The sequence below is a fragment of the Squalius cephalus genome (assembly GCF_949319135.1).
Source record: "Squalius cephalus genome assembly, contig: scaffold_79, whole genome shotgun sequence".
Lineage (NCBI taxonomy): Eukaryota > Metazoa > Chordata > Actinopteri > Cypriniformes > Leuciscidae > Squalius > Squalius cephalus.
The window spans coordinates 11,271-25,275 of NW_027645807.1; the positions used below are offsets into that span (position 1 = coordinate 11,271).

At 35.2% G+C, this 14,005-nt stretch overlaps 1 protein-coding gene across 1 annotated transcript; it reads left to right on the forward strand.

Annotated features, from left to right (window-relative positions):
* Window positions 1–3,467: 3,467 nt before the first annotated feature.
* LOC307154214 (uncharacterized protein) lies at window positions 3,468–5,154 on the forward strand. Its single transcript, XM_079898981.1, has 7 exons — window positions 3,468–3,523; window positions 3,645–3,701; window positions 4,100–4,177; window positions 4,283–4,342; window positions 4,472–4,534; window positions 4,738–4,800; window positions 4,909–5,154. The coding sequence occupies exons 3-7, from the start codon at window positions 4,105–4,107 to the stop codon at window positions 4,956–4,958; spliced, it is 309 nt and encodes a 102-aa protein (XP_079755107.1). The 5' UTR covers window positions 3,468–3,523; window positions 3,645–3,701; window positions 4,100–4,104; the 3' UTR covers window positions 4,959–5,154.
* Window positions 5,155–14,005: the final 8,851 nt, after the last annotated feature.

Below are 14,005 nucleotides of genomic sequence, written 5' to 3' on the forward strand. Positions count from 1 at the left end.
AGCTTGATGTTTTCGCCTTTCAGCTTAAGCCGCTCAGCGGCTTCATTTGAGATATAATTGGTATCTGAAGCAAGATCAATTAGTGTACCGATTAGCTGGCCCGAGTTAGTCGTCACGGAGAGTAGCATCATTACTACGGGGTACTCTATTGGCTCACTGTCTGAACTAGTGCACACTGTTGTTGAAATCTTATTTGAGAAAGCTTCTTTGACCTCTGCTTTCAGCTCTGGGGAGAGTTTGGCAAGAACCTCCTCTTGTTTGTCTGTCAATCCAAGTCTCTTTTTCTCTACTTTCACTTTGCATTGCTCTTCATTCTTTTTATCATTCTTTTTCGTCTGTGGCAACGGGCAGAGTAAGTAGTTGTGGTCTGAGGACCCTCCTTTCTGACAGTCTTCTTTGGAGCATAGAAACCTTTCAGTGCAGCTGCCGTCCTCATTATGGATGCGCAAACATTTGGGGTATACTCCTGACTTCTTTAACTGAGCTTTCTTGCTTGACAGGTTGAGCTTCTTGAAGGCTTTGCAAGCAAACAATCTACCTGCATGCCCTTCGTCCCCACAGGTTATGCATGATCTAGGATGAGAGCCCTTTTGGATAGATGTAGCCTTGCCTTCTTTTCTCTACTCTTTTCCTGTGACCTCTCAGTATCGTCTTTTGAGCTAGGCTGCAGTTGATCCAACTCTTCTAGAATGTCATCCTGTTTTTTCAGGTACTCCATTAGACAATCAAAGTGATTTCTGGGTGAAAAGCCGCTTGCAGGGTCGTTCTTATGAGTTAGCCACTTTTCTTTCAGGGAGTCTGGTAACTTACTCTCAATCGACTGTGCTACTAACCGATTTTTCACAGCATCTTCTTCCCCCAGGACTTGGAGGTCACGAAGAGCTCTTTCCACAGCTTGAATTAGTTTGATCGTCTTTCTAGGGCTGTTTTCCCTTACAGGCGGTAGGCCATGTACTTCTTTCGAGATAAGTAGCAGTATTTTCGGCTTGTTTCCATATTTGTTGTCCAGGAGCCTGAACACATCAGTGGCAGATCCACAGCTGGACAAGACGAGGTCTCTTTTGACTTTGTCGTCTAGACTTCCTATAAGATGGAACTTTCTTATATTTTCCAAACCATGAGGGTTCCCCAGCTGCTGAAGGTCCTCCCATTCAGCTTTCCAACGGTAGTAATCTCTTATGTTACCAGAGAATGTAGGCAGGCGTGCACGTTCCAGCATGATTTGGGGCTTGAAATGGAATGGCCCTGGGTACATGTTGGGAGCATCTTGGACTTGCAATGGCGTGCTTGTAGCATTTTGAAGTCCACCATAACTGAGATAGGTGGGAGCGATGGGCGGGTTATGCCGTGACTGTCTACGGGACAGGACAGTTTACGGTTAGGAGAAGAACTAATAGACGCGGCTTGCTCACCGGTCTGGCTTTCCTCGTCTTCGTCTTTCTTCCCAGTAACTTTCAGTTTCACCAGTTCTTTCTGCTCCTCTTCATCATCAGACCAAGCGCTGCGTCGCCATGCCCACTTATCCCACAGTCTCTCATGTCGCTTTCTCATCATCCTGCTACGGTCTCTAGATTCCGTTAGCTCGGCATGAGGGATCATTTCTGTCCACTCAGTTACTAGACTGTTGACTTCACAGACCTCTTGCTCTACGTTTCTATTCATCAGTTCACACTCCTTCCTAGACAGCTGCAGATGGTTGGTTACTTCGGCCTGATCCAGGGCTGAGTGAGCCTCTTTTACGAGGGTGGAGATTTGCTCCTCAGCAAATCTGGTCCAGAAGCTGTTTTGGATGAGGTGTTTAACTGCATCAAACTTGCGGTCGCATTCCAATGTTTTCTCGTCAACCTGATCTGCCTTTTTTGTGGCCTCTTCATCTTCTAATTCTCGTAGGGCCATAGCATACTCAAATCCTGCATCTTCCACTCTGGTATGGTCTCCTTTGAACTCCCTCCACTCAGCCTTTAGATCCCTTTCTTCTAGCGCATTGGCCCTGGAGGTGAGATGGTTGGCTCTTTTAGTGAACGCAGTCTGGGCTGCTGAACGCTTCTGCCGTAACCTCTCTATTTTCTCCTTTTCTGCCATCTTGTTAATTTGCTTTCTTCTTAGGTTTGCAGACTAGCAAGTGAATAGGCAGTATAGATGGGCTTTTAACTTAACTAGATAAGGTAACCAGTCACTGATTTATTTTCTGGTCTTCAGGCTTTGTTTTGGCTTCAGAACAGGGCCACAATGTTGAATGGCAGGCCTAATGGTTTATGACTGTTCGGATCTTTTTAATTCTTCAGCCATCCGAATGGGCTAGTGAAAGGCAGCACACATGGCACGACTCGTGTTTGTCATTAGTCTTGTATTTTTGTTTTATTTATACAACAGACCACAGGTCATAAACCTGAAATAAGAAATAAACAAGTGTTACAAATATATCCATTGAATATATAATGCAAAATAAACAAACGAAGTAGTTACAATAAAATAACTAGATCTATTTCTGCTGTAAATAAGAATTCACTATTATATAATCTCCTATACAGTCTTACACAGCTGCGTCAGAACACTGCAGAAACCACATTTCCCATCATGCATAGCTGCGCACCTGCGCAGAGTATAGATATCACACGAGTCGGCAGGCAAAGTGCATTAATCATTATAACACTTCAATTCAATGTTTTACTAAATGCACCTACGTCGCCTACCACACAACCGTCTGCTACATTAGTTTACTTTATGCTTTGTTAATTATCCAGAGTTCGAACAAATCGCAAACCGAGAGAACTGAACAGTACACGCGCTAATTTAACTACAAATTAAGTCTCTCAGCACGGACTAAGCGGCCAATGTCAACAATTACACAAGTACGAAACTTTAAACATTCCTAAATTAAAGTACAGCAGACCGTAGCTCATGGTAAACATTTCAAAAGTTTCTAAATTCGCTACATACCAACGGGCTGTGTGCTCCTGACGATGGGTTGTGAATAAACAATGGACGCGTCGCTACTCCCTTTACGTTTTTTATGAAGCTTACGGCGAAACTGCGCATACTCATACCCAAATAACCATCACGCAACAAATAATCATTATGAAATAAATATAATTTGCTTATATATATATATATATATATATATATATATATATATATATATATATACACACATATATATTTAAATCCTACTATTCCCAATATTTTAAGCAGAATATTTTATAACCATGAATTTTACCAATATATTTTTTCTAGTGACCCAAAGAACCGAACAGTGAGGAATGGGTTCATGTGAGGATACGTGTGTGTTTGCTAATAGGCCTAAAACTTAGGATTTCTGCCTCTAGTGCTTTTAAAATGTATGTTATTAATATTTGTATTGTGTTATAAGTAACACAATGCTTCATGATCCAAAGGAAAAATGAGGATTCAGTCTGTATGGAATTATGAATATGTTTCTGACTGTTCTGCTGTTCTTTAACAGGAAGTCTCGTCTCTGAAGAACTGCATTCTGGGTATGAAGATGCTGATGAGCTTCTCTCAGGTTAGAGAGCTGAAGTAGATTAAAATCAATAATTTGATCTACAAATATATTTAAAAAAACGTATTTACACATTTTAACACTAATTCAACTGTTCACAATACTAAAACTTTTATCTTATTAGAAAAAGAGTTCAAGACTGCATATTATGATGATGTCACCAATGGCAGTGTCCTGAAAGGTCAGTGATCCCGCTGTGTCCCAATCAGAGGCTGTGTCCCAATCAGAGGCTGTGTCCCAATCAGAGGCTGTGTCCTCCGGAGGTCGCATCTGAAGACTGCATACTTCATTGAGGCGGTCTCATTTAAGAAAAATACCCGTTAGATTGCAAAGTAAGAAATACATTTCAGTATTTTACACCTCATGAGGAATAACAGTCAATTTTATTACGGTTACTTCTCTTAAATAAGACATCCTTGATGAGGTATACAGCCTTCAAATGCGACGACCGGAGGACACAGCCTCTGAATTGGGACACAGCTAACATTCATTACCCAAAACCTGCAACAGTATATTTTACATTTATTTTATTTCCCAAAATATAAAAAAAATGCCCAAATTATACATGTTTTGATGCAGAAGAGATGATAAAGGAAATCACACCGGGATACTATGATGATGTCATCACTGATGGACTGAAACCAGATCGTGAGACAGGTGTCGTTCGTTATTCTATAATAGGAAGAAATATTTATAATATATTAAAATCTGTATATATAGAAATATATATACATTATATATTATCTCATGTTACATTTACAGAATACACACCTGAGAGCTATGATGATGTAATGACAAGTGGACAGATCTCTATCAAAAATGGTGTTTACTTATTATTGTTATTGGTGTATTTTCCATAATCCTTTTATAGTGATTTATGATATTATGGTTAATCCCATTACACTGTAAGATATAATGCAATGTTTGTTCTGTCTATATGTTCATGTGTAGTGGACACACCAGAGCATTATGATGATGTCATCATTAATGGACAGATCTTTCCAGAAGTAACAGGTGAGTCACACAGAACTGCATTTCATGATCACCTTCACCCACTAATATTGAACATTTCTACCATTAATGAATCATCACGACTTTATCAGGAGTAAATCTAATAATCTCAGACAGTCATGAGGTGAAGAGATCAATGACATCATTAATGACACAAGCTGATTTACAAACTACAATGTGAGGTTTTTATTTCACATGTGAATCAGAGGGAGATCAGGAGGAGTATGATGATGTCAAGAACAGCAGTGAAGATGAGAGGAACCTGTTGGGTAGGTTATTGTAACCTTTCTATAGCATATTTAATTTTTATTTGTTATGTTTCTCATTTAAACTACATCTTGATGTAAATATTACAATGAAAATGTTTTTAAAAATAGATTATGATGATGTGGAGGAGGAGTCAAATAAAGAGGGAGGAGCCATATGACTCATTGACCACACCCACTGCCTCTTCATCAAATCATATTACAGTTCCTGGAGATATGGGGGTTTCTTAAACTACTGTTAAAGATTCATGTTTTTGTTATCTGAAATATTTTTGTATAACAGGTTACATGCATTGCAACAAATTTTGTAGTATTTGTATTTTAATATTTGGCCTATTTTTTATTTTAATATCAATATTTTTCAGCTAATAAACAAAAGATACCATTTATTCATTACATTTGTCACAATATATCTTAAAAAGCAGTTAGAGGAAATGAGAAAATTATGCAAAACACTATAAACATTTAAAGTTGTTGAAAAACCGGTTAAGCAGTTCAGCTGCTGACAGCATTATCTTCCTAAATATAATGAGAAAATGGATTTACCACTTAATAGATTATTATTAGGCATCACATTTTTCCATAATTTCACTGCCATAGTAATATTATTTCTTGTGTGCTGTCAGCTTGAATTAACTTTATGTAACCTTTTATTTTAAAAAAATATACTGTAAAGACAGTTATACACATTATGTAAAAAAAAAAAAAAAAAGCACTCACCTAAACTGCACATTTTATTGTGTGATGGTGCATTTTTACTTTAAAATGCTTTAAACACCTTGAAACAGTTTTTAAAGGGGTGATGAACTGAGAAATCAAAATTTCCTTGAGCTTTTGACATATAAGAGATCATCATACTATAATAATACCCTGTAAGTTTCTACTTAAAAGCTTTTATAGACATCAGGCTCAGCAAACGACTCGTTTTTCAAAGTGGGGAACTATGACGTCAAAGAGGATAAAACACCGCCTCCACAAAAGAAGATCAACGCCTACTTCAACACGGCCTGTTTAGCCCCGCCCACCGATTCGCCCAAACATGCTAAATAACATAGGACGACATGATGATTGCTAAACCGGATCGAGCTACTTCCAAGCAATAAACATGCTGTTTACTAAATATTGTGCGTGCCTGTTTGTGGAAGAAGACAGTCTGCATAAGCTTCCTTCGGATTCCAGCATGGTTAAACTTTATTAAATCAGTCAATCACAATTTCCCGACACGGATCTGCCAGCAACATGTAAGTAACCATGTGTATTCTAATGCCTGATCTGCGATCAGTGATTTCTGTGTAATTATTCAAGTTCAGATATTTCTCTTAAAATCGTTCAATACTGTTTATGCATCAGTGACTAAACGATCAACTTCACATAATTTCTCGTAGTATTATGAAAATAATCTTTTTTAAACTGTTATTAAATTATATACAGAAAGCGATCAAAGAACGATCCCTTTCCAATCGCCCAAGCTGTCAATCTATGGGGTGAGATTTCGGTCACAATTCTGCGCGCGCAAGATCACATTTTGAGCGTGCAAAAGGGCATTTCGCACGCGCGTGAACTGAGTTTTGCGGAGAAATGTTCGTCTCGCAGATAAGAAAATATTGCGAGCGAACGAAAATCAATTTTGCATTTAAAATAAATATTTGGATGTGCGCGGACGTTCTCTTTCGCGTGTGCAAAGTTTCACTTTCTTGCTCCTTTCATACCAGCCGTGAGCGCTCTCTAAGCGCAGACAGCTCGCTTGCTCAACACAACCCAGCGTTACAATATGCCATAATTCCAGCCAATCAGAGATAAGACTGCTAAATTCTGATTGGCTGGCTTGAAAACCAATCACAAGACTCCCTGCATCACCGACTGCGGAAGAGAACTAGTGCAGTTGAGTTCATTATTTATGTTCATTATTTCACTGTAATTCACTGTATTGTTGGCAAATTCAGTTGACACATCACTGATGTCCTGATGGTTATACTACAACACTTATTTTGGGAAAAATATATATTTTACATTATATATACAATTGTAAATGTATAATTTTTATGATTTTTATGAAAAATATTCAATAACATAACTGTAATTCACTGTATTGTTGCCAAATTCAGCTCACACATCACTGATGTCCTGATGGTTATACTACAACACTTATTTTGGGGAAAATATATTTTAAGTTGTATATACAATTGTACATTTATGATTTTTTTATGATTTTTATGAAAAATATTCTAATTTACTGTATTGTTGCCAAATTCAGTTCACATATCACTGCTGTCCTGATGGTTATACTACAACACTTATTTAGGCAAAATATATATTTTAAATTGTATATACAATTGTAAATGTAGAATTTTTATGATTTTTATGAAACATATTCAATAACTTCACTGTAATTCGCTGTATTGTTGCCAAATTCAGTTCACACATCGCTGCTGTCCTGATGGTTATACTACAACACTTATTTTAGGGAAAAATATATATTTTAATTTGTACAATTGTAAATGTATAATTATTATGATTTTTATGAAAAATATTCAATAACATAACTGTAATTCACTGTATTGTTGCCAAATTAAGTTCACACATCACTGATGTCCAAAGTTATTGAATATTTTCATAAAAATCATTAAAAAAATCATAAATTTACAATTGTAGGCTATATACAACTTAAAAAAAAAATTCCAAAATAAGTGTTGTAGTATAACCATCAGGACATCAGTGATGTGTGAACTGAATTTGGCAACAATACAGTGAATTACAGTAAAGTTATTGAATATTTTTCATAAAAATCATAAAAATTATACATTTACAGTAATTGTATATACAATTTAAAATATATATTTTACCAAAATAAGTGTTGTTGTATAACCTTCAGGACAGCAGTGATGTGTGAACTGAATTTGGCAACAATACAGTAAATTACAGTGAAGTTATTGAATATTTTTCATAAAAATCATAAAACTTCTACATTTACAATAGTATATACAATTTAAAATCTATATTTTTCCCAAAATAAGCGTTGTTGTATAACCATCAGGACAGCAGTGATGTGTCAACTGAATTTGCCAACAATACAGTGAATTACAGTGAAGTTTTTGAATATTTTTCATAAATAATAATCGTAAAAAATAAGCAAAACGATATTTATACAAAATAAGTCTTGTAGTATAACCATCAGGACAGCAGTGATGTGTGAACTGAATTTGCCAACAATACAGTGAATTACAGTGAAGTTTTTGAATATTTTTCATAAATAATGAACTCAACTGCACTAGTTCTCTTCCGCAGTCGGTGATGCAGGGAGTCTTGTGATTGGTTTTCAAGCCAGCCAATCAGAATTTAGCAGTCTCATCTCTGATTGGCTGGAATTATGGCATATTGTAACGTTGGGTTGTGTTGAGCAAGCGAGCTGTCTGCGCTTAGAGAGCGCTCACGGCTGGTATGAAAGGAGCAAGAAAGTGAAACTTTGCACACGCACATCCAAATACTTATTTTAAATGCAAAATTGATTTTCGTTCGCTCGCAATATTTTCTTATCTGCGAGACAAACATTTCTGCGCAAAACTCAGTTCACGCGCGTGCGAAATGCCCTTTTGCACGCTCAAAATGTGATCTTGCGCGCGCAGAATTGTGACCGAAATCTCACCCCATATCAATCAAACAGCACAGCGCGAGCCGCGAGAGCTTATCTGGACACTTACCAAACTCGTGCTGAAATAATGACACTGTTGCACTACACAACGAAGCTCTTACTGTGTATTCACATCTTGTTTGCATTGTGATTTGGTGTAAGCATTTGTGAGAGTGCAAAAATTGCGTTGCAATGATAAGATCTTTATTCACGCGATCAACAGACTGTCTGTCATCTGCTCAGTCAGTGCTCATCATGCTGCAACCTTTCATGTAATCATGGAAATGGAATAGATTTAAATATAATGCTTTAAACGATACTGTTCACGATTTGTTAATCTCGATAGCTGTAATAGTAAAAACGTAGTAAAAGTTTTCGAGAGAGTTCATGTAATACTAGCTATTTCATATGCAAGCATGTCAGCCAATCACAGCAGTGGGCGTTTGCACTGCAGTCTCACAGCAGACACGCCCCTTAAAACAGAGCGTTCAAATCTGAGCCTGAAATCAAGCTTGGAAAAATGGCTTTTATTTATAAATTATGACAATTTTTGATGTAAAAATCATACTAACATTATAAGGGTACCCCAGGCAACATTATAAAATAATAAAACAATCCAGTTCATGACCCCTTTAAGTCTGATATGAGTTATTTGCGCTGCGCTTGAATCTTTTGCAGCAATAGCTCCATCTGCAGGTTGAGGTTGGGCTGACCCTTCTTGGTTTTTCTCTTCAACAGCTGATATGTTGCTATTTTCTTTTCCTTGTATTTCTTCAGAGCCTCCTCACGCTGAGATTTGTCTTTCAAGAATTCCTACAGAGACACACATAATAATACATGTCAATCATTTAGGTAAAGAATGTAAGGGTGGTGAAAATGTGTATGTACATGACATAATGGATCTTACTTAAAGGCTTAGTTCACCCAAAAAATTTAAAAATGTCATCAATTACTCACCCTCATGTCGTTCCAGACCTGTAAGACTTTTGTTTATCTTCAAAATACAAATGAAGATATTTTACACGAAATTGACAGTCCACACAACTAAGAGACACGATCATTGTATATGATGAACACATTGAATTTAGGCTTTAATTCACATATGTGACCCTGGATCACAAAACCAGTCACAAGTAGCACGAGTATATTTGTGGCAAAAGACAACAATACATTGTCGGTCAAAATTATCGTTTTTTCTTTTATGCCAAAAATTATTAGTATATTAAGTAAAGATCATGTTCCATGAATATAATTTGTAAATTTCCTACTGTAAATATATAAAACATTTGAGTGAGTGAGTGAATGCAGCGAAATCGCGAAAATAAATGGACAACTTTAAAGACGATTTTCTCAATGTTTAGATTTTTTTGCTCCCTCAGATTCCAGATTTTCAAATAGTTGTATCTCGGCCAAATGTTCCTAACAAACCAAACATCAGTGGAAAGCTTATTTATTCAGCTTTCAGATGATGTATAAACCTCAATAATAAAAAACTGACCCATGTGACTGGTTTTGTGGTCCAGGGTCACATATAAACATTGATCAGCGAACATAAACAGAAGCTCAACAGATCCTGCTTGACGCGCGAGAACAAACCTCATTGGTTCTTGCTGAAGCTCAAACGTGCTGCGTAACACCAGAATGAATCTCATTATTTATTTCTCACATGCTTGAGCTTCTGTTTACCACAACTGATGTGTGAGTTGCTGAATGTTTATGTGAATAAAATCCTAAATTAAATCGATTCATCATATAATTTTTTCTTCCGAGAATTCAAACTATAGTTTTACAATCTCTTTATGACCTTTTTGATGCGTCAAAGTGGTAATTGCGTGTCAATGGAAGGACAGAAATCTCTCAGATTTCATTAAAATAAATCCATTTCTGTTTCGAACAACAGAATGGGTTTAGAACAATATGAGGATGAGTAAATGATGACAGAATTTTCATTATTGGGTGAACTATCCCTTTAATGACATCACATAGGAGATTCATTGGGAAATGGAAAACTATACAACAATTCCCTGATGGGATTGAACCCTTCAAACACGAACAGCATCAAGATGTCGGTAGATGGATGTGACGCCAAGTTCGCCTGGACGCGCTATGTATAAACACGGTGAGTTTCGGTGCTATAAATGGATAGCCTATATAGGCTATACAGTATATTGTTTTGTGTCTATATGTGTATTGGTGTTCTGTTATTCTAGGGAGAGATATTACATGTTAAAAAGGAATCCAACTAATGCTTTATTTTTCCCATAAAAAATTTAAAATAAAAAATAAAAAAAAGCTTTAAAGCTTTTGGCTTCATTTGACAATTTAATTTGATTTTTTTTACAAACACTTAGAAACGATTATTCTTATTAGGTTCTTATTATGAGAACCTGCTGAAAATACAATAAATAAGCTTTTCACTCTCACTGCTAACCTATATTTAGGCTACATCATTGTCACTCTAGCCTGTGAATTAGAAATAGCGTAGCCTATAATTCAGACAAAGAGTAAAAGGAATGTGTTATGAAGTGAACTATATAATCAATTATAAATAAAAATATAATCAAAGTAGCTGTAAACAAAGTAATGTACACTTTCTACCAATAAAGATGTAGACAATGAGAAGCTCAAATGGACAAGACTCTGCTTCTCTTTATAATAAGTGTTTTGCTGCCATCTGCTGGAGGAATTACGCATTGCAATATTAAACACACATTACAGCTACAAATGTCTGCCAAATGTATGTGGAAAAGAAAACAATGTTTATTTACAAATGTGGTCTGAAACTTGTCTGTTTGTTGTACACAACCATTCCAGTTTATTTAATAATTTATTAACATTGCCTACTGTTAATTGTGCTCTTGGTTAGAACATAATAACAGTATAGTTAAATACACTTGATATTATACACATTTGTTTCAAAAATAACTTTAAAATGTTCAGTTTAATATGATTTATATATTTATAACAAAGATCAAGTATTTTTGTGTGTGAAATAAAGTGTCAGTAAGTGAGCAGTCATCAGTCAGTCATCAGTCTTGTATGTTGTGTGTGCAGATACAGGCTTTGATGCTGAATATAACCTGCAGTGTTTCTCTATCAATCTCCTGTAAGTTTAGTGTGACTTTCTCTCCACGCTGAAATATGACTGACACGAGTCTGTCCTCAGTGAAGTGTCTCTTCACACTGGAGGAGGAGTCCCGCTTATCAGCGCTCACACTTTATTGATATATATGGAGAAAATAAAAATGCTGCTGTGTGATTTGTCAGTGATTGTGTTTGATGATTTCCTCTGTTGTGTCTAATAAGGTAACAGTGAGTGTCATTGGCAGCTGTGAGAGTCTCTCTCTCTTTAGGGGACTGACAGGAGCCAGTTTCAGTCCCAGTTAATGAGTCCGGCGATGTATGTCACCATAAGTTTATTTATTTATTTATTTATTTATTTATTTATTTATTTATTTATTTATTTATTTATTTATTTATTTATTTATTTATTTGTATTGCATTTTAATAAGAACAAAACATAATTTACATACAGGAGTAGAACATAACAAACATGTCAGGGGTAAACAAAATATAGTCACCATAAGTCTGTCATCTATCAAAACCCTATACAAAGGATGTACCAGTTCTGTAAAATTAGCAAGGGGGACTTCTGGGAGATTTGAAATAGGTAGAGGGATCAGACAAGGGTGTCCGATCTCCCCATTTTTGTTTTTGTTAGCAACGCAAATAATGGCCCTTCACATCAAAATAAGGACATTTTCAAGAAATTACAGCATTAGGGAAAACATTTAAGTTGTGTCAGTTTGCAGATGACACTGCTTTATTTTTGAAAGATAGGAATGAAATCATTAAAGCAGTGAAATGCATAAAATAATTTTCAGATGTATCAGGGCTAGGAATGATATGAATATATCTGTTTCCTCTTAAAGAATGTAGTTTAACTAAATTCTGTAATATTTCAATTGCAAATCAAGTAACATATCTGGGAGTTGTTATATGTAAAGATGAAAATCTGCGTAACAATTTAAACTTCAATCCAATTATTAACAAAACTAGTAAGAGGTTTAATGCGTGTTACAAAGGGATCTGTCAATTCAGGGGCGGAACTTTTGTCAAAAGCTGAAGGAATCTCCAGATCAGTCTATGTGTCATCATTGGATATTCCCCCTAAAGTTACCAAACGATTGCATACAATGCTTTTTGATTTTATATGGAAAAACAAGCCACATTATTTGAGAAAATACATTTTATGCAATCCCAAAGATCATGGTGGGTTTGAGGTTTTGATTTATGATGCTTTGAACAATGTATTTAAAATAAATTGGCTTATTCAGTATTTAAAAAATAAAGACACTATTTGGAATTCCTTTCCTAACTATCTATTTAAACAATTGGGCAACCTCTCATTTTTATTGAAGTGTAATTATTCAATTGAAAAAATACCATTTATGCTTGCAAAATTTCATAAGCTCTCATGGCATGGACACTGGCCTACAAACATAACTTTTCACCTATAGGAGATATTATATTTGGAACAACAAAGACATCCTTTACAAAAATAAATCTCTCCTTTTTGATTACTGGTTTGAAAACAATATTATATTAGTTAGTCAGCTTTTGAATAATGATGGACATTTATTAACATATAGAGAATTTTTGAATACATTTAAAATATAAAGACTTTGCAGTTGTAATGGATGAAATTCCCAGGAAAGTATTGATCCTTCTTAGAAATGCATCACAGGAGGAAGATCTAAATTTTACAGATATCATGGGTAAAATATTTCTTGGTAATACAAATATTTTACAAAATAAAGTCTCAAATAACTACATTAGGAATATACTTAATAATATTGATCACCCTCCAGCTCGTTTTTTCTGGTCATCTGTTTTTGGAGATGTAAATTGGCGTAATGCTTGGCGAACTGTAGATAAATTCTACATTAATAACAAAATAAAATAAGTCTCTTTTAAAATAATGCATAGAATATATCCAGTAAAACGTGCTGGAACGGTTTCAATTAGATATTAATTACTTCTGCAATTTTTGTAAAGGTGAAAAGGAAACAATATTTCATTTATTTTTCCATTGCACACATTTTGGATTGATGTGGAGCGTTTAATTAAGAAAAAATTTACATTGATTTACAGCTGAGTGGATTTGACATAATGATACACTTCAATGATAATGGGATTGAGAAAGATAAGGCACTTCATACAATTGTTAATATTAATGGGGAAGTTTCATATTCATAAAATGAAATGATCTGACTCCAAACCTAACTTTTCTTGCTTTAAAAATGATTTTAAGCTTTATTGTTCTGTTTTAAAATGTAAAGTAAAAAGGCAATTAGAGCTTATAGCATTGTAAATGATGTTGTATAAAGTTTTTCTGTTGTTTGTAATACTTTTTTTTTCTTGTCCTCTTGCACTGTTCTTATTTTATTTTACTTTATTTACTTTGTATTTGTTTTACTTTGAATGATTATGTCTCATTGTATTGTTCTGGTTCATGGCATTAATAAAAAAAAATAAGAAAATAAAATTAAAAAAAGTCTGTCATCTCATAGTAATTTT